Raw genomic sequence first — 21,185 nt, 5'->3', positions numbered from 1 at the left:
GGTAGCTTTGCACCGGGACAGAGACCCAACTAGACGCAGCAACCCTGGCGATGCCGAAGTTAACTCACTGGAGGACAGCGGCCATATCGCACCAAGAGCAAAAGGCACTCTGGACTGGAGCACCATCCCCGAATGAGAGCCAGTCCCTCCCCACCCAATGCAACCCACTCATCTGGATCTCATTAAGAGCCCTGGCCCTCGGCCAAGACGAAACACAGTCGGCAAGCAGGGAGGGAGGGAGGGAGCAAGCTGGTTTCAAAACAAAATAGACTCCAGACATCTGGAGAAGTTGAAGGGGGTAACCCGAGAGGCCTCGGCTCTGGGCTTCATCTCCAGTCACTTGCAAGGAGGAGGAGGAGGAGATGGAGCAGGAGGAGATGGAGGAGGATGAGATGGAGGAGGAGGAGGCCTGCAAAGGCGCAGCTGCAAGGAGACTTTGATGGGGAGCCCTCTCTTGAAGAAGACCAAGGAACAGGGACCCAGAATGCCCTTTAAGAATCTTCCTGGCTTTCATCCTGTCTGCACAGCACCTTCAAACAAGCAAGAGTTAGGCTGTGTTCAATTTCCCCCCTCTCTTTTTTCCCAGAGTTACTAGCAAGGGGGTGTACAAGCAGTAGCCCTTAGCCACGATGGCTACACTCTGCCTCCATGGTCAGAGGCAGTAGTGCTTCTGAGTCTTCGCTGCTGGAAACCGCAGGAGGGGAGAGGGCTCTTGCGCTCAGATCCTGCTTGTGAGTTTCCCACAGGAACCTGGTTGACCACTTTGAGAACAGGATGCTGGGCTAGATGGGCCACTGGTCTGATCCAGCAAGGCTCTTATGTTCTTAACTGAAAACACTCTCACCTCTCACATGGTGCGCAAAAGTTGCTTACTTAGAAATAGTTCATACAATTATGGAGTTGGAAGGGACTCTGAGCATCATGTAGTCCAATCCCCTGCAATGCAGGAATATGCAGTTGTCCCCTATGCATAGCTGTCAACTTTTCCCTTTTCTTGCGAGGAATCCTATTCGGAATAAGGGAATTTCCCTTTTAAAAAAGGGAAACGTTGACAGCTATGCCCCTATGGGGATCAAACCTGCAACCTTGGGGTTATCAGCACCACACTCTTATTAACTTCTCCAATCTCAGAATAGATTCCTTCCGTCTCCTAGTCCCCTAGACTCCAACTCTAAACTTTAAATGTGCAGAGCAGGGGTGATTGATGTGATGCCCTCCAGAAGTCGCTGGACTCCAGTTCCCATCAGCCTCAGCAAGCATGGTCAGGGAGGATGGGCGCTGTAGTCTAACGCCACCTGGAGGGTCACAAGTTAGTTACCTACCCGTCCCCCAATACAATGGATTAAAAAGAAGAGAGAGAAGACAGTCCCCATGCAAGATGGATTGAGCAGCTAAAACAGAAGGGGCCCTGACACTCCATCACCACCAGGACCCCAGCCTGGAGAATTCAGCCATCCTTGCCTTATCCACAATGGAGAAGCTTGACGGATTTCCTGCACTGATGCCCCCTCCCTCCCACAGCTCTCCTTTCTCAAGGGCATGTAAGCTGAGTCAGCGCCCACCAAAAAGTGAGTTTTGGACAGTTCCCCCCTCTTTTCTAGCCACCCCAGCACCCCATACGGAGCTGCCTTGTTTTGACAGCACAACAGGACTTCGGGGCCTGCCTGTCTTAATGGATCTTGCGTTATCTTGCTGCTGGTTTTGCTTGCTAGTCTGTTTTGCTTTTTAGAGCCCCCCCCCCCCCATTTTTAGATTTGACTTTTGTTTTGTACAGTTGCCAGTCTCCTGCAAGCTGCCTTGTGTACTTTTGCAGAAAGGCAGGGTATGGATTCATTAACAACAATAACAACAACAACAGCAACGAGGACCTGACCTGTATTCGGCCCCCCAGCCCTTGACAAAGCTCATTCGGATCGTGCACATTCTCGTCAGCTGGTAGACGGCTTCAAAGCCCTGGTTCACAGACTGGGCCAGAAGGGCAGCAAATTCCTGGTTGTTAAAAATCTTCAAGTTACAACCTGTTGAAGACAAGACCAGGGCAAATGTCAAAGTGCAATCGCCAAAATATGGAGACACATGGAAAGATTTTATTATTATTATTTTTTGCTGAATGAGCGGTGGCAGCACACTCCTCCACAAGCCAGAACTTTGTAAGAAAGGCAGCAAGGGCAGCAAAGACAATGGCAGGCACCATCCTGCAGACACCTGCCTCAAACCCCTTGCAAGGTCAGGAAGATGAGCCCCCTGATTGAAAGAGGAGTCGGGGTAGGGAGGGGATAACCCTGAAAATGCCAACCCTCACCTTGTAATGTTTACTAACAATGCAACGTGCTCATCATCTTCCCTGCTTCCACCCCCAACCCAACCCCCCAACCCTGCCATTCTAACAGGAGAGGAAGAGTGTTTGAAGATTCAGGGCAGATAAAAGAAAGGACTTCTTCATACAGCACATAGTTAAATTATGGAACTTGCTCCCACCGGAGGAAGTGAAAGCCACCCACTTGGATGGCTTTAAAAGGGGATCTGGCAAATTGCTGGATGATAATGGCTACCAGCCACAAAGGCTATGCTCCATAGTCAAGAGGCAGCAATGCTTCTGAATACCACCTGCTGGAAACCCCAGGAGGGAAGGAGAGAGCTCTCATGCTCAGGTCCTCTTGTGGGTTTCCTTTGGGGACATGTGGTTGGCTACTGCGAGAACAGGATGCTGGACCAGACGGGCCACTGGCCTGATCCAGCCGGCTCTTTTTTTGCATTCTAAGCCTGAAGTCTGCCCAGCCCAGCAGTAAATGATGCTGCAGACTAAGACCCAAGTCCCTCCCCATGGAGGTTAACCTTCACCCACACCCATTGCTAAGTGGAGACTGGGGGTGCCTGGGAGAAGATGCTCTTAGCATCATAGCAGAAGCACCTGCACTCAGTTCTGGTAGCAAGCTGCACAGTCAGTGCTTAATGCACACAAACAAACACAAAACACCGTTCACTCCCTTCGTCACTCACTCAATGTTCAGAGGAGCTCCTTCCTCCAGAGTCGAAGTTTTTGATGCACGGGCCCAGCTGCGAGCTAAAACTCCCTCTCTTTAAAAAAAGTTTCACAGCTGCTTTGGAGCGCAGGGAGGCAGGAAAATAAAAAACTTTTCCCGTCGGCTGTCAAACACATGACAGCGTCGCCGCGCTTCGCTCTGAGCCCCAACCAGCTGAACTCCCAAGTCTTGGCAGGCGCAGAGTTGCTGATCTAGGCACAAGCTCAGGCCAACGCCTACAGATACACACACAAGCACAGCCTTCTGATAGTGAGGTCAGAAGGCAAATGAAGGGGAAGCTGCAATCCCTAGGATATATCCTGTCAAGTTCTTTCTACAAATCTGACAGTACAGGAGGTTCCCCAAGCTGGTGCCCTCCCAATGTTTGGGACTGCAGCTCCCAGTGATCAAAAACCTGGAAGGCACCAACTTGAGGAAAGCTGTTCCGAAGGACCTTGCCATGAAAGCCCAGTTAAGGAGCAGAATAAGTTCGGTTTGAGGACCCGTGTTCAAGTCCTTTCCCTTGCCATGGACCCAAATGGAAGATTTGCAGAATTAATATCTTTGGACTGCCACAAAAAAGGGAGACTTCTTCCCCAGAAGTGGAGTGGGTGACATGGTGGGCTCTGGTGCTGGAGAAGACTTCCCCATCAATGCTGTTTGGACAGCTGCCATTGGCCCATCCATGGGGGACCCGGAGAACTTGGCTGTGCTTGAAAACTGGTGAAACTTGGTCAATGAAAATTGTTCTGGAGAAATGGATAGTGCTTCCAAAAAAATGAGAGTTCTTAGGGCATTGGGTTCTGCACCCCAAATGCTGTAGTTTGGGTAGCATGGACACAGCCCTGCTCAGAAAGCTGGCAAGGGTTAGGGTTAGGGTTAGGGTTAGAGACCACATCTATTCCTCCCTTGCAGAGTTTCAAAATCATGGCGGCTGGTAGATTGGGTCTTCATAGCGCCAAAAGAAATAGTGGCAGGCATGTAGCAACAAAGGAGGAAAGCCACTCGTGAGTTACCTGGTGGGATCTTGCACACAGTGGCCGGATGCCACCCATAGCGCTGGTTGCAGTTAGGAGACTGGACAAAAATGGCACTGTCACTAAGGCACTCAGCGAACACCTCCCCTCCGATGTAATATAGCCTCACTCCTCTCCCTAGGAAAACACAGGGCAGCAAAGTCAGGGCAAAAGCAGTCAAAAGGCAAGGAAGGACACATTCAGAAGCAATGGCTCTCTCTCTCTCAAATGGCTTGGAAGCTATCCTGGCGACACCTGCCCCACCACTGCAGACAGACAAAATGCTGGGCTGGATGAGACACTTAGTGCATTTCCCAGCATGGAAATCAGGTGTTTAAATTTTATCCCTGCCTTCCCCACCCCCCAATGTCACATGGTTGCTCGTAATTTATCCTCACGGCCAGCCTCCAAGGTAGCCCAGGGTGGGTGGCCCAGCCTAATAATAATAATAATAATAATAATAATAGTAATTTATTCATACCCTGCACTTCCCGGTTTAAAAACTGGGCTCAGGGCAGCTAACAGCAAATATAAAACATTGATTAAAATGCGACTTAAAAACAGCATAAAACAGCATAAAATACAACATAAAATGCAGCATCAATATCAATAAAATTAAAAAATTCAGGGGTCATTTTGGGGGGGGGGGACCCAGTCAGTAAACATCATATGATCACCAGGGCTAACTGGCCAAGTTGTTCCTACTAGGGCCAGCAAAGAGACCAGGGAAGAATTTAAATGTGGGGTCCCAGAAAGGGTTTCTTCATAGAAGAGGAAAGGGAAAAGGGAATAGAGGATCAGGCTAATTCAAACTGAAGGCCAGGCAGAATAGCACTGTCTTAAAGGCCCTGCGGAAGGATATCAAGTCCTGTAGAGCCCTAGTCTTGTGGGACAGAGCATGCTGCCAGGTTGGAGCCGTCACTGAAAAAGCCCTGGCCCTGGTGGAGGATAGCCTGGTTTCCTGTGGCCCAAACTCTCCACCAAATTCCACCACCAAACTCTCCTCGGATGCAACAAGGCAAGAGACGCTACCGATGTGTCGCCTGGTGAGCTCCACTGCTGCGTTGCGGTTGACGTTCGACAGCAACCCGAGGCAGAAGCGCTCAGAGTTTGAAGGGTCGGTGAAGCCGTCAACCGTCATGGAGGGCTGCGACGCATGGAAAGTTTCCCCGACACGCTGGTTGAGCTCGTAGTAGGAGATGGAACACCAGAAGGCAGGTTCACAGTAAGTGACTGGCTGGAGATCTGCAAGAAAGGAGAGGAATGAAAATTTGAGAGGAGCAAATATTAATGCTTCGTTGGTTTTAAAAACTACACAAGACAAAGTAATCAACAGAAAGAAAAAAGAAAAAAAGTAAACAAACATTCATTCCATAATTAGTGCTTGTTGTAGGTAACAATTTGTAGTTGGTTTCCACATGACCTCCGATCCCCTCATTGTGGTTCCCAAGCTCCATTCTTTAACTACACACTAAGCTTTGTCTCTTCTAGGTTATTTCAATTACATTGATTTTATCGAATTATCTTATTACACGCAGAAAGTCAATCCAAGCCTGCCAACGGATTTTTGTTTTTGCAATGTTCTTTTAAATAAACTCTGTACACGTCCCACTCTCTATTAAATTTTTGATCAGTAATTTCTCGAAACTTTGCTGATAATCTGGCTACTTCTACATACTCTCACATTTTGTTTTGCCAATTTAGTTTGGATGGGGTAGCATCTCCTTTCCAACCCTTTGTGATTAAAATTCTAGCTGCTACTGTAGCATACATGAAAATTCTCCTAAATTTCTTTGAGATTTCATTGCTCATTATTCCTAGCAGGAAGGGCTTCAGGCTTCTTGGGGAATGAATATTTAAACATTTTTTTTAAGTTCGTTGTAGATTATCTCCCAAAATTCTCTAATTCTTTTGCAGTTCCACCACATGTGGATCATTGTGCCTTCTGCCTCCCCACATTTCCAACAGGTGTTTGGCCTAGATCTAAACATTATGGCCAGTTTAACAGGTGTTAAATACAACCTGTAGAGCATTTTCACGCAAGTCATAACATGCAGTCATAACTGCAGTCAGGACCTTCTTTCAAATCCAGCCTTAAGCTAATTATTAAAACAAACCACCACTTGCCTTTGCAAGACATTTCCCTGTTCCCACCGGCCTCACATCACCGACTAGGCCATCCCCGAAACACCTCTATGTGAATTTCAAAAAAGCCCAAGCGGCACTGTCCTTACCCAGATTGTTGTGTGCAGGGGACATTGGATTCGGAGATAAATTTGGAGAACCTGGGTGGGGAGAGAAAGAAGATGCAATTATGGTAAGCTACTATCTGCCCAAGAAGAAACATGGAATCCTAGTACTGTAGAGTTGAAAGGAACCTAAAGAGTCATCTAGTTCAACCCCCCCTGCAATGCAGGAATTAAGTTGATACCGCTACTATAGTGCTTTTAAAATAGTGATGACATTCATATCTACAACAATCACTTCAGGAAGTTCTTGTGCAAGTCCAAAGAACAATTTGTGAGGCACTTCTAACTGGGAGTTACCTGGGGCCCCACTGCTGCCCCTTCAGCAGGTGGGTGGGTGACACTGCTGGCACAGGGAGAGCAGGGCACCATCCTGCAGCTGAAGGTGGTGCCCGCCAGCAGATTATAGGGCAGCCAGCGGGGACTGTACTTGCTCCTTCTGCTGCCTAAAGCCTAGTGCAGTGATGGCCAAACTTGGCCCTCCAGCTGTTTGGGGACTACAACTCCCATCATCCCTAGTTAACAGGACTAGTGGTCAGGGATGATGGGAATTGTAGTCCCAAAAACATTTGGAGGGCCAAGTATGGCCATCACCGGCCTAGTGGGCTTCCCATGCCCAAAGAGAAAGCAAGGAGGACTTCTTATTTCTGTCTGAAATAAGAGAGTGAGATGGGGCATTTGCACCCTGCTCTTCTGCCAAAAAAGGCTCCTCGGGTGGCTTACATACAGCAATCAAAACAAGAGACAGTCGCTATCTGGACAGGCTTGCAATTCAAATTTATTTATTTTTAAATGACAAACAAGGAAAAAAGGACAGAGGGACAAAGAAAACATCAGACTCGGGCACCAGTTCTTAAACTGTTCTTACAATGACCAGCTGGCACAGCTCAGGGGCAGGAGGTGCCTGAAGGAGCTGGTCTTTGGGCAAAGCTGATGGACTGAACTCTGCTTCCCATCTCTCCCCATGACTGAATGGCTGATCCCAGGTGACAGCTGAGTTGCACTCCAAGTCATCTGGAGCCCACCAGGTTGGAAAAGGCTGCAGTAGAGGCTCAAGCCTTCACCATATGGCATGGACCAAGACACCTGCTGCATGTCAGTTCCATGAGCACATGCCACTGACGCCTGAGTCATTCTTCACGTCCCCTCCACCTTTGTATTTTGCATGGAAAACATCTGTTTTCAAATAAAGTTTTAGGAATTGAAGACACAGATAAAAAAACTATATGTTTTCCCACGCGGACAGGGCACTCCGAGGGTACATTCAAAGCCAAAGCCAATTCAAATAATTATGGCCCTGAAGGCATGCCCCGTATAGCGTTTCAGACAGACGCCGACCACACAGCCAATAATTGCACACACCAATGGTGTTGGACCAAAGAGGGTTGAGCGTGAGGCCTACCAGCAATCCCACGCCGGCCTCCTCCCACCTGTGTGCTTATGGCAAAAGACGATAAATGTGTCACTCATTCCCCTTTTAGAAACCCACAAGCATTCTTCAGCCCCAGCTATGGCGAGGGAGATGGCAAACGATACGTGGCAGGGGTGTTGACGTGAATTGTCCCATTCTCTCTTCCCAACTCGCCATTTCTCCTTTGACCAGCCCTTGTGTTTCCCCAACTTTTCCCTTCCTCTTCAGCTATAAATGGAAAGAAGAGCCATGTGGAGCCAAGGTGGTGTAATGGTCATAGTGTTGGACTAGCACCTGGGAGACCAGGGTTCAAATCCCCACTTGGCCCATGAAGCTCACTTGGTGTCCTTGCGCCAGTCACTGTCATTCAAGCTAACCTAACCACGCAAGGTTGTTAGGAAGACAAAATGGAGATGGGGAGGATGCTGTGCCAGCCTGGAGGGGGTGCAGCAATCAGGCCCAGATCAGGCATGATGCTGTCTCCCCAGTGCCCTGCTATGGGGCTTCTGCCAGTGGGATTCCACACCTTTGACAGGCAGAACTGAGAACTGCATGCCAGAGGAGGGATGCCAGCATCACTCCATGGGCATAGGCTGGTGGAGCAGTCCGGGCTGGGCAGAGAGAGATCTCTGTCCCTTCTTCCACTACTACCCTGCCCACCTCTAGGCACGATGAATCAGGGGTTTGAATGACAGCCTAAATAAAAAAAGAGCGATGGAAGACTCCAAGCCAGGTGGAGAAGGGGCAGTGGGTGGCATTCAGCTAGGTTTTCCTCCATGTAAACTCATTTAAATTAAGAGACCTAACTTGGACTTCTTAAAATCAATGAACTTGACCAAGTAAAATGTGGCTGCATGCTACCCCCATATACAGAATGCAAGAGACTGGGAAAGAGATCACTTCTAAGGAGTTTTCAAACTCTGGTAGATTATTCTACTAAAATGACAAGAGAGATGAGCACAATTCCATCAAATGCCACATATTAATTTCCAGCGTGATGTACCTGCATCCATGCTATGGTTCATCTGATGGTCACTGGTTTCTCCATCCTCACTCAGATAACCAGGAGGGGGTGTTTCTGCAAGTGGGGGGGGGGCAAGGCACGGGGGGCGGGAAGGGGAGAAACAGAGCTGTCATCAAAATCAAGCAAAATTCAGGAAATATGAGCACTTATTTATAAACAATGCTGTCCTTGTACAATGTCTTGAAAAGAACTTTATAATCCATCACCTCCTTAGAGTAAATGCTGCAAGATCAGTAGCTACAGCTTCCCCTTTTACAGACGGGTCAACTGAGGCATCTCTAAGGTCCAGGATTTACAAGGACCTTATCCTGAGCCCACTCTAGACTCCAGAGTTAATTTTCAGAAGACTTCCTTCCCCATGCTCCTTTATTCACTGGGAATGGAAAATGAGTTAAGACACACAGGCTCTTTCTCTTTCTGCTCGGAAGCAAGAGAAAAGGAGCAAGAAGTTGAAAGCCCTGAGGTGACAACCTTCATTGCTAAAGTAACTTCCGTTCAAAATAGGTTGACTGGTGACACATAGAAGCAGAAATGTTAATGTGTTCCGACTGTCTAAGCTCAGAGGTGGGAAGAAAATAGGCCAGATTGACTGGAAGATCTTGGAGTGATTTGCCGTAGATCCAAGCAAGGATTTCCAATTCCCAGCTGCTTAGCAACATTTGCTTATTTAATGACAATAGCAGCAACTGAAAAGGTCTCCCCACCCCCAACAAACCAGGTGGCTGAAAGAGAATACTCAGGTGTTAGAGGGGCACCAGACGTGGATATCTGGTTCTTAGTTCTGGTATTGATCACAAATTCCTGGACTGAACATGCGCTCAGAGGCACTCTGGGCGGAATCCAAAGTAACATTGAGTAACACACCCATCGCACAAGCAGAAATCCTTGAGTTGGATACCACCATCTGTTGCTTAATTCACAGCTCACCGTTACTTTTGTACCTGGGTCTGGTAGACCTGGGGAGCGGGTGGTTCTAGTAAAAAGAGACAATGTAGATCTCCCAGGCCTTGAGCCTGATCACCTCTGGTCACGCCAACAGAGCACCTGAGCTGTAATTCCGTCCACCCAACTACAAGGGTCCGCACACCACTTCTGTTGGGGCAAGGCATACCGTACCTGGAATGTAGTTGCTTTGAGGTTCTATGCCCGCTGGGAAGTTAGTGTTCTCTGGAATGGAGTGGCTATAATCATCCAATGGAGGAAACTCAGCTGGGATCTCTGTATGCCTCGGAACCAATACTGGAGGTAGCACTGAATAGGTAAGATAGCCAAGGAGCAAATGTCAGCAAGAAGTCTAACAACAAGGTCAGCAGTATTGGGTGCAATTCCTGTACAATGGTGGGTTCAATTCCACCACCTGCTCTGGCTTCCAGTGTCCCAGCCTTCTACACAAACACTAAAAAACAACAACAACAACAACAACAACAACAACAACACAGAGACCCGTTATAGTACCTGGTGTCTCCACTCTTTGATAGTGATATGGATTCACACAGACTTCATCCTTCTTCATGTTAAAGGCGTATTCACACATCTCCATGGCTCGCAGTTCGTGGTGGCTGTGAAGATCTGGCCACCGCCAGAGCCGGCAATAGATAACATGAGGGAGACCCTTTCGGTGGGATACCTGCAGCCGGCCATCCAGCGATCTGAAATGTTGGAAACGAAAAGGCAGTATTAGAAGTGGAAAAGGCAGGGGGCTTTGGTTTGAGAGTTCTTCCCTATTGAATAAAGGAATCTTAGGGCAATTAGAAGGAAATGAATCCACAGAGACAAGTTGGCTGGTTATTAATGTATCGGCAGAATGACATTTTGTTCACCAGGGTGGGAAGAACAGGACAACCAGACATTTTGATCTTGCTCTCCTGAAAAATCAAGGAAGAAGGAATAACCACTGCACCTACATCCAGCCTACAAGAGATTTACTTTAGCATGTACAGCCAAGAAGGGGTAAGCAGGAAGCACATCACCCCAAGAACGAAAGAACAGGCTATTAAGCTTCTGTATTCTTGCTTGTCACTATTATTTAGGCACTCCTCTCTCTAACTCTCACACGCTTGCATGCATTGAATTTTTAAAGTGTTTCTCCCAATTCTTTGTACAGAACAGATTAACAGTGGGGAGGGCATTTAAAAAACACAAGAGCAAAGGGATGCAAACATTTAGAAAGTAGAAGTAACAACAAAACTGCAAGGAACATGCAAAAATTAAGATTACTCTGAGCTGGAAATCTCCGCTCCATTATTTATTTATTTTCCCTCGCATTGTACAGTTAAAGACTAAATTATATAAAGTTTCTTAAGTGATTAAAAAAACCATGTCTGAAATGTTGAGGTTATAAAACACTTCCCTGTAGCAAAATTACAGCTCCTGCAACATGAGACACCTTTTGCAGAAAGCTTCATAATAACTTTTGTTTTTAAAATGCACCGTGTGATTGGAAGTGAACCGCAGAGGATTCCTGGTTTAAATGCAGAGCAATATAGAACACTGGCAGAGAATTCCCCCAGGTGAAGAAGCCTCCAAGCATCCCTTCCCTGCACTCAACAGAGGCTATTCCAAAAGAGGTGGAAACAGAACCATGGCAAACAAGGGTCTTCTAAGGAGGCCAAGCCAAGGCAGCAGGTGAAGGCAAGAAAGGTGGCTTATCTCTGTCATGCCAAAATCCATTAATCTCATTTTTCCAAGCTCCTTCTATTTCCAAACTTAAATTCAATTTTCCCCATTTCCACAACAATTCACAATTTTTTAAAAAAGTTCTCATGAAATCTCACCGGCATTTTAGTGTGAATATCTCACAATAAACATATTTTTATATGCAGCTTTGACTAATACACACCCTTTTTGCAAGCAATTCCCCCCCCCCCCAACATAATGCATTTTCAAGCACACTTGAAAGTATATGCATTTTTGTACACATTACTTGGCTGGAGAACAGCACTACAAAATTCAGAGAAGTGCAAAGTTTCAAAAGATGGCTGTGTTTCATCGTTTGCCTATTGTTTTGAAAAGCACAACATTGGTTCAGCTTTAAAAAAAATTCATGTAATTTATTGAAAATCAAGACAGTATATACAACGTATTCCAAATCAGCAAAATCAGGCACATCTTTAAATCTGAACTGAACTAAATCTCTCCCCAATCCTTACTCTCGGCTCTGCTTCACTCCCCCCACCTCCTGCGCCAGGATTAAAATTACAATCGAAGCCATATTCCAAGTGGCTCTTTAAGAAGTCGGCCATCAAGGTCCAAGCCAGCACAAACACAGTGGCCAATTGCAAGTGGACGCAAATTCTGCCAACGCCCTACTGTGCCGCTTCCTTACCTACCATTTAAACAGCCTCCCCAGCACACCAGATCCATTTATTTGGGACAAAACCGGTGCCAGCTGGGAAGCTTTCCCACGCCCATGGCTGACTGGCAAGAGCCCTGTTTTCCTACTCAAGCTCCTCCATGAAAGGTTGCAACGGTGGTCAGCTCCGTCCAGCATCAGCACTGCCATTTCCTGTGGCAGGAACTTTTTAAAGTTTGCTCTCATAGGCTAAAACCGAACCCAAGCAAACGTCCCAAACATCCTCCGCCCTTCTGAGCTGTGTCTGGGCAAGAAGAGATGGAGGTGGGCAGTGCTGTCTATGACACACAGGGGAAGGTGGAGCCCAGCTCAGTTATTCTGGGCTGACCCCCAACCAACATGAACCAGATGAAGGAACATAGCTGGATCTGCATTGAGAGAGAGAGGGAGAAGCGGGGATACACTTTGTGGGCAGGCCAAGGAGTAAGAAGGAGCTGGTCTGCCAGAAAGTGCACCCAACAGTTCCAGGGAGGGAATTGCAAGGCACCCAAGAGCACCATCCATTATCTACACCTGTGCAATCATGGCAGAAGGGTTGTAGCTCTGGAGCAGCATTTCCCAAACCGAGGTCTCCAGCTGTTTTTGGACTACAACGCTCATCATCCTTAGCTAGCAAGACCAGTAGTCAGGGATGATGGGAATTATAGTCCAAAACCAGCTGGAGACCCAAGTTTGGGAAACACTGCTCTAGAGCATAAGAAAAGCCTGCTGGATCAAGCCAATGGTCCATCTAAGTCCAGCATCTTGTTCTCACTGCAGACAATCAGATGCCTGTAGGAAACCAACAAGCAGGATTCAAGCACAAGAGCCCTCTTCCCCTCTGTGGTTTCCAGCAACTGGTGTTCAGAAGCATTGCTGCTTCCAACTGTGGCAGCAGAGTATGGCCATCCTGGCTAGTAGCCAACAATAGCCCTCTCCTCCATGATTTTGTCTAATCCTCCTTGAAAGCTGTTTAGGTGGAAGATGGTAGAGCATCTGCTTTGCTTGCAGAAGGCCCCAGGGTCCCATCCCTGGCAACATCTCCAGATAGGGCTGTGAAAGTCTCTTTTCGCAAAAATCCTGGAGGACTGCTGCCAGTCAGGGCAGACAATATTGAGCTAGCCGACTCAGCACAAGGCAAACCAACATGCGGCTACATTATTTTCTTATAAAAGGTTCCATTGCCCCTTCCTCCCTGCCTTCCTCCTTTCATCTTCCAGGTTGTTGCAGTGAGTGTGGTTGGTGATTCAATTTCAGCATGGCAAAGACCAATCTATGCAATTGAGAGAGAACGACCTCTCATCTCAAAAGCACTTTGGTGAGTAAGCTAATAATCCTCATTCCAGATCCACTGGAGTCGTGAGTCTCATACTGCTAAATTAAACACTCCTTTGAAAAAGAAGCAGCGATTCCAGGCATACCAATTCATTCACGTCTCAGCGCCCTACGTGATCCAGCGGGGAGTTTCATCAGAACAGGAAGAGAGCAGAATGTCAAGGAAATTCTCTGGCGTGCTGAAGGAGGAATTGCTTAATGCAGCCTTTGACAACCTGGTGCACATCCGCTCCAGCCAGTATGGCTGTGCTCCTATCAGCTCCCAAAAGCAGATGACTGTGCTGGCTAGGGCTGATGGGAGTTGCAGTCCAACACATCCGGAAGGAGGGCACCAGGTTGGCAAAAGCTGGCTTAAAATAAAGACAGTCAACTCTGGTCCAAGAAGGTCACCAGGAGACAGAGCACAACACTTGAATTTGCACATTGTCAAAGTACTGTTGCCTATTTGGGGAAGGGCCTTGGCTCAGTGGTAGAACACCTGCATGGCATGCAGAAAGTCCCAGGGTTCAATCCTGGCACCTCCAAGGTATGGCTGGGAGAGAACGCAGATTGAAAGACTGGAGAGTGACTGCCAGTCAGTGTAGATAATTAGGAACAGAGGGAGCTGCCTTGTACAGAGTCAGTCTGTTGGTCTAGCTAGCCTAGTATTGTCTACACGGGCTTGCAGCAGCTCTCCAAGGCAGGGGACATTCTCAGCCCTACTTGGGAGATGCTGAAGATTGAACCTGGGACCTTCTGCATGCAAGGCAGATGCTCTACCACTGAGCTATGACCCTACGCCATAGCTAGGCCAATGCAGACCTAGACTAACCAATGGTCTGACTTGGAATAAGGTCAATGGATACCATCATAGTGCGGGCAAAGTTCTCCTTGGTCTGAGTTATTCCTCTTACAGAGTTCTTATGAGTCTGTTAACAGGCCCATCCCTGCAGACTCACAGACACAGAGGTGGTTTAAAAAGCCATGAGGTTTTCATATTTTTAAGTTCTTCTGCATCTGATGAATAATCCAGACCTGTACTTTCTTCCTGAGGCGGTTTTATGACTGGATTGGCCCATTATTGCCAAATACTAAATAATATATTCCACCCACCCCCCGCTGCCAATTACAGAAGCACTCCCAGGACTGGAGAAAATCTGCCATCTAGTCATGAAACCCAGTTTGCCAGCCCCCTCACACCAGACTCTGCTTTAGAAGGGCAGATGAGAGGGAGGGATGGGGGGGGCGGGGGGAGGAAGGAAGGGTGCCTCTACACACAAAAGAGACCAAAAGGGATCCTCTTAAGTTGCTCGCTATCCAACTGGCCTTGGGGTTTGGGGACTGAGGGTGAGGAGAAAGCAAGAGAATAGAGGTGACCCTCCAAGCCCTCTTAAGTCCCAGGGCCCGCCAGCTGCAGTCTACATCATTCTAGCTGGTCACCTGTGATGAGCAAAACCTCCTCAGGGCAACCAGGCAAAGAAGCCAGGATTTTTTCAGGCCACTGATACACTTCTGGTTCTGGTATTTGTGGCATGTGTGAGAAGGCAAGTGAGTGACTTTCTGGGGACCAGCCTACGGGCTTGTATTTTGTACACCCAAAACCATGCACTTCCCCCAAAGGGGTTCAGTCGTGTTTGCTACACCATTCCTGCCCCCTACCCCCCAAAAGCAGTTCAACCAGGGCTATTTAGAATCACATGCATGTGGATAACACACACACACACAGCAAAGACTTGTAACAGGGCCTTCACAACGGTGGCCCCACTACTATAGAATCTGAGTGCTAAAGAACACAAGACGCTATCGTATAGCATCCGTCCATCTGGCTTGGTATTACGTGACTGGCAGCAGCTCCCCAGGGTTTCAAAGTAGAATTTTCTCCAGCCCTACCCAGGACTGAACCTAGGACCTTTACGTAGCATGCAAGGCAGGTGACATAACACTATGCTATGGATGCTCCCAATGAGCACAGGAACCTACCTGATACCAAGTTAGACCTCTGGCTCATCCTTTTCAGTATTGTCTCTAAAGTGCTTTGCACCCACCTAGAAATGCCATTGGGGATTGACCATGGGACCTTTTCTATACAAAGCAGGTGCTACTGCCACTGAGGTATGGCTCTTCCCCATGGCTAGGCAGGCAGGCCCCATCCACTGTGCTTTTAAGTGCGCCTTAAGACCTAGGCCTTCCCTGAGTCCTTTGCCGCTTGAAATAAGGCTATAAAGCCAGGGCTCTGCTGCCAGGGTCTGGAAGAGTTCTATTGTTGTCAGTGCTTTAATTTACTTCTGCTCTGGTGGTCAGCCTCCTAGTGTTATGGAACCGACATTCCAAACGGTTTTGCGTTGTATTTGAACTCCGTTGCCAGTTGCATTTTGCGTGGTGAGCTGCTTTGTGGAGCACAGCTCTCAAAAAAAGCTGCAAATCTTTCAAATAATAAATAAGGCATGGGGGGAAATGCATGTCACATTCCCCGTCTCTCCCCACGACAAAACTGGGACTTCTTGTGACCTGGAACCAACTCCCCTTCTGGGTGTCCGGCCCTCCAGTTCTCGCTGACCTCGTTCAAAGCTGCTAATGAGCGAGCGCAGGGTGAATCATTTCCTGTTCATCCACCGCACGCTGCGTCCCAGGAGAGGCTCTCAGAGACTCCCCTTCCCCACATTGAGGGGTGGGGTCCGATGCACCTGACAACAACAAGACTTTCCCTTCTTGTCCTTACTGAAACACCCTCAGAGTTTCCACAAGAAGGGAGGGGGCATAAAATGCCCATGCCTCTTGAGGGGGACGTGACTGACACGGCTTTCTCTCGGGGGAAAGGAAAGGTGAAAAGGGCAGCGGAGAGACAACAGAGTCGAGTTTATTGCTCTCCAACTTCCTTAATTATGAGTCACCATCGGCAGAGAAAGAAAACCCAGTTCCATAAACAGATAGAGAACGCAAATAAAAAAAGTGTGGGGAGAGGATGGATGACCTGATAAGGCATTTTTGAAAGTTACTGCGTTACGCAATGCAGGGTTATCAAAGATTACTTGCTGACATCTGCAGCCTCTCATTTTCCCAGAGATGCAGAAAAGACAAAATCTCATTTGCAACCCTGCTCATCTGAAAACCAACACGAAAGCTCTCAGGCCCTGGGTGCTCCCTCTTGAACAGAAGTCACAGAAGCGGCCAAGAGGATTTTGACATCTCGAGGTGGAAAAGACAAAAGGCATCCGGCCCCTTCCACACATGCCTGGACCTGATGACATGGAACAGGAATGCTGTTCCTGGGTTTAATTTATTCATATTTTCATAGAAGTGGGAAATCCAACAAGATCTTGCCGTACGGAATGCTCCTTTTTAGTGTTCCAGGCAGCCATACCTTCTTTCAGGACACTCTACAGTGGTACCTCAGGTTAAGTACTTAATTCGTTCCGGAGGTCTGTTCTTAACCTGAAACTGTTCTTAACCTGAAGCACCACTTTAGCTAATGGGGCCTCCCGCTGCTGCTACCACACGATTTCTGTTCTCATCCTGAAGCAAAGTTCTTAACCCGAGGTACTATTTCTGGGTTAGCGGAGTCTGTAACCTGAAGCGTATGTAACCTGAAGCGTATGTAACCTGAGGTACCACTGTATTCCAGCCCCCTCCCAGTTCTATCTGGGGCTGATGGGTGCTGTAGTCCCAAACATCTGGAAGGCATCAGGTTGCCTAAGACTATTCTGCGTCATATTCACTCATAATGTTACTAGGGGTGGGGTGAGCAGATGATGATTACTAGTAAAAAAAAAAGATGATTTTGCTGTTTATTGGTTATATGTTTTTGTTGCTGAAAATTCTGCTGCTCTTTATGGGTTACTGTATGGTTTTCCTTATAACATGCTGTTCATTCTCAATTTTACGTTATACTTTATGTCCTTAAAAGTTTTGCAAGTTGCTTGCAATTCCTAATGTGGCAAGCAATTATTGGTATAAAATACCATCCAGGGACAAGCAGTTACTTTCAACACTAGGTGTGCTGGACAGCTAAAAAAAACTAACCCTCGAGCAAAGTTTTCACAACTGCATATTGGCACATCCAAATGACATCACAGTGAGAGAGATGTGAGGAAAGAGAGAGACAGCCAGGACTGAGCTCATCATGCTTGGTTTTCTTGCAAATATCACCATTAATAAAAACAGGGAAAAACAAGATAAATGGGGGGGGGGGGGAGAAGAGGGAACATTATCTTGGCAGAGAAGCTGGTGCCACAAGCAAACTGGTGGGACAGCTGCTCAACAGAAGACACAGAAACCAGAGAAAAACACTTGCCGGCTAGCTGGGGCTCATGGGAGTCATGGTCCAAAACATCTGGAGGGCACCAGGTTGGCGAAGTTTGACTCAAGTCTCCCATGAAAAGTCCCCATCATCCACCCACTGCTTTACTACAAATACCTGAGGACTCCTTGAACAGAAGGAAGGGGAGAGGAAGAGATGCAGATTGGCTGGTAAGTATTACCATTTTTGCAAGTAGCTCCCTTCTCATTCTTTGGCTCATCCACCGTTGACTTTTCACTGGTAACCAGTAAATCAAAGAATCACACACAAAAGTATTCATCCATCCAACCAATCAGCCTACCATCCGTCCATCCAACCAACCATTAGCTTCTGTGGAAGGTCACCACTCCAACTGATCAGAGAGAATGCACCCTAAATTTAGCTTAAGTTGCATGACTCAGGAGCCCAGTACCTCCAGGGCTGCCTTTCTTATATGAACCTACTCAGACCCCAAGATCAGCATCAGAGACTTATCCTATTCTGTGTGACTTATCCTAGAGCAGGAGGCAACAAGAGGATGGACCTTTTCTGTCGTAGACACATTTATGGAATTGCTCTCCCCCGGGGAAGCTTGTCTGGTTCAGACTCTCACCTTTTCAGCGCCAGGCAAAATGGATTTATTTTCCCAGGCATTTGGACAACAATAACAGCCTGACTTTTACTGGCTGTGCTTTGGTGTTCATTTCATCTTGATGGAGGAAAGACATATATATTTTCCACTGTGCACGAGTAACTTGGTGTACACTGCATTGCTTTAAATGGGTAAGTTTGCCATATACTGTGTTCTTTGAATTTCAACCTTTGCAAGTCACTTCAAGAGAGGACCAATACTGGTTTTCCACTTGCAGGAATTTATAATTGGGAAGGAGGAATTACATAAGGCAGCGTTTAAAAAATGCCATTCCCCCCACTTGCAATTCCCAGGAGGTACAATTCATTCTGTCGCCCCTGGTCTCCACCACTTTATTTCCGCCTCCTTTCCCTGTATGCATAGGCCAGAAAAGCATGCTTGCTTTTAAAATCTTCAGAAATAAAAACAAAAGAGTGGCCACGTGGACCTACATCATTGGATTACTGTACGTGTGATGGCTTTAACCAACTGAGCTGTGGCTGAATGGATGAACCAACTCAATTGAGAAGCCCTGCATTTATGAGAAAACATCAAGCAAGAAAGCAAAGGGTATCCTTTGGCAATCGATGTGCAATGGCTCATTCACACATGCAGCTCGTTGCCTGACATCGAGCAACACAAACCTGCGTGAAGCAAGCCACAGATTTCGACCACTTCAGAAGACGAAGACAGGGCTTCCATTCATTGCTGCCAGTCTGAGAGCAGGATGTGCTTTTCTGCAGGGCTCCCAAGTGTGTGGCAAGATGAAAGTGACCTGCACAAATGTTGCTTAGGGGGTGGAGATGGAAGGGAGACAGACACAGAGCTCTTCTTCCAAACCCCACATTTGCCTGTGACTAAGGACTTTGCTTTGCACACCCACTCACCCCTCTGAAAGACACCCACATGCCCCTCGGCAAAAGCAGCTAGCTCACTCAAAAATGCACATATGGGACACCAAATCACGCCCCCTCACCACAGCAGTAAGCCTGTTTACTAAGAAAGCCCGCACCCCCAAACGTCTGCTTCGTGAGGGGCGGAAAAACACCTTCCAACTAGTCTTTTCCCCCCTCTTTTTTTCAATCACAAACCCAAAACAACACATTATGTTCCAGAAAGGGCCCGAAGCTCTTGCTGTTATTTTCTTTATTCCAGTTCCCGGTTCCTCCCATTTACAAACCCTTCTGTTCTTGATTCTGCACTTTAGCTTGTCTCAAGCTCATGAAACGTTTTACGCTGTATTCAAGCTGCATTTAGTTAACCAGCCGCTGAGCCTGTGCAGAGATCAGGCAACACAAGTCCCTCCCAACGTGCAAAGAAATGGACGTGGTTTCAATTTAGAATTGGTGCTGCTTATATAAAACAGCCCGGACAAACTAAGCCCCTGTAAATCTTCCAGCTCTCAAGAAAGTAAGCCTTGAGAGTGCAAAAGTGGCATCATTATAAAGGCAGCCTTGCAAACAAGTTCACAAAAAAGGGATGGGCCTGCTAGCCTACATAATAGTTACATGGCAGTGCGGTGTAGTGGTTAAAGGTGTTGTACTAGGGCCTGGGAAACCAGGTTTCAGATTCCAGCTCAGCTATGAAGCTCACTAGGTGGCCAGTCACTGTTGCTTAGCCTAGCCTGCCTCACAGGGTTCTTGAGAGGATGAAATGGTGAAAGGGAGAACAATATTATGACCATCTATTGAGCTCCTTGGAGGAAAGGCGGGGTATAAATGCAAGACATCCAAGTAACAAAGTTAAATTTATACTGGCTGTCAGGGACTGGCTGGATGAAGAGGAGTGGTCGGAGGCACCAGCTGGGGAATCCCCAATGGAAACCTCAGAGGAGGAAGGCTCAGAGCCGGGGGATTGGTGGTGGGACATGGGTGAGAGGTCAAAGGGAAAAGATTGGGAGGAGGCAACAGGGTTTGTTGAGCAGGAGGAGCATAGGACAGGGAGCAGTTCAGACTCCGAGGCTGAAGCAGAGGACGGGGATCAAGAGGTTGCTGAAGAATCCAGGGACTCTCCCACTCCTGCTGTGACAAGCTCCCCTGCCCAGGGGCAAGACCTGCTGGGAAGGGTTGCTAAGTTGTATGCCATTTCCCTGAATAAAGAGTTAACTTCGCTGACAGCAGAGCCCCGAGTCTTTCGTGTTGACCTGCATCTGACTCCAGTTTCATGAAATTGGGGGTGGGGGGGGATGGGGGGAATCTGGGATCTGGAAATGCAACATGAATAAAGACAAGATAAGGTTTTGACAACATCAGCTCAGCTATGGATGGCTCCGCACAAGATAAAACATGCCCAAAAGCGGCAGATGCAGACAGATCCTACTCTTTGAACAAGGGAACTTGAAATGGATCGCTTTCCGTCTCCGCCAGCACACAGATTTCACACTCACTGGTATTACAGTCTGTTTTAAGACACAGATTGTTCTGTTCCAGCCCAAGCAGACTTTTGGGACCGGATTTCATTTTTGAGACTTCCATTTCAAAACTAAACTCAGTTACTGGATGCAAACTAAAAAGAGGCAGCTACCTGCAGAAAGGTACAGCTTCATTGCAAACTGCCCAAATCAGCATATACCTCCCTCTGCATCTAAAGCAGCTCTCACCAATCTGCTGCCCTCTGGATTTTTGGGACTACAGCTCTCTTCTGCACCAGCTACCTGATCGGGGCTGATAGGGAGTTGCAGTCCAGAATATATGGTCTAAATAATAAATTGTGAATTGGCTTAACAGTATCCCTAAATATTGGCTGGACAGACCTTTTATGAACACAGTACAGTTATCTTTTTATTTACATTAGAGTTGGTCACTGTAAAATGTTGTATCGCCATCGCAGCAGCAGCTCAGACAACAGCAAAAATTATTGAATGACACAGAAAAGACAAGACTAGTTACAAAACTAATGCAAAGTGTTTTCCCA

General features: G+C 47.4%; 1 protein-coding gene and 1 long non-coding RNA gene across 2 annotated transcripts in view; one reads left to right on the top strand and one right to left on the bottom strand.

Annotated features, from left to right (window-relative positions):
- LOC310663909 overlaps positions 1-21,185 on the top strand; it is a 253,653-nt gene that overhangs the window by 103,544 nt on the left and 128,924 nt on the right. The gene's annotated exons all lie outside the window — the stretch shown is intronic.
- The window catches only part of SMAD3 (SMAD family member 3), a 61,197-nt gene that overhangs the window by 7,727 nt on the left and 32,285 nt on the right, over positions 1-21,185 (bottom strand). Inside the window, exons 2-8 of the mRNA XM_083412167.1 lie at positions 10,176-10,369; positions 9,837-9,971; positions 8,700-8,774; positions 6,274-6,324; positions 5,072-5,284; positions 4,040-4,177; positions 1,874-2,018 (exon numbers count right to left, since the gene is read on the bottom strand). Of these exons, the coding sequence (XP_083268293.1) occupies positions 1,874-2,018; positions 4,040-4,177; positions 5,072-5,284; positions 6,274-6,324; positions 8,700-8,774; positions 9,837-9,971; positions 10,176-10,369 (951 nt within the window). The remainder of the gene's footprint in view (positions 1-1,873; positions 2,019-4,039; positions 4,178-5,071; positions 5,285-6,273; positions 6,325-8,699; positions 8,775-9,836; positions 9,972-10,175; positions 10,370-21,185) is intronic.

This window comes from Podarcis tiliguerta (genome assembly GCF_965153285.1).
Source record: "Podarcis tiliguerta genome assembly, chromosome: 14".
NCBI classification, from domain to species: Eukaryota; Metazoa; Chordata; class Lepidosauria; order Squamata; family Lacertidae; genus Podarcis; species Podarcis tiliguerta.
The sequence above is the reverse complement of the archived record's forward strand: the minus strand, read 5'-3'. Positions and strand labels throughout refer to the sequence as shown.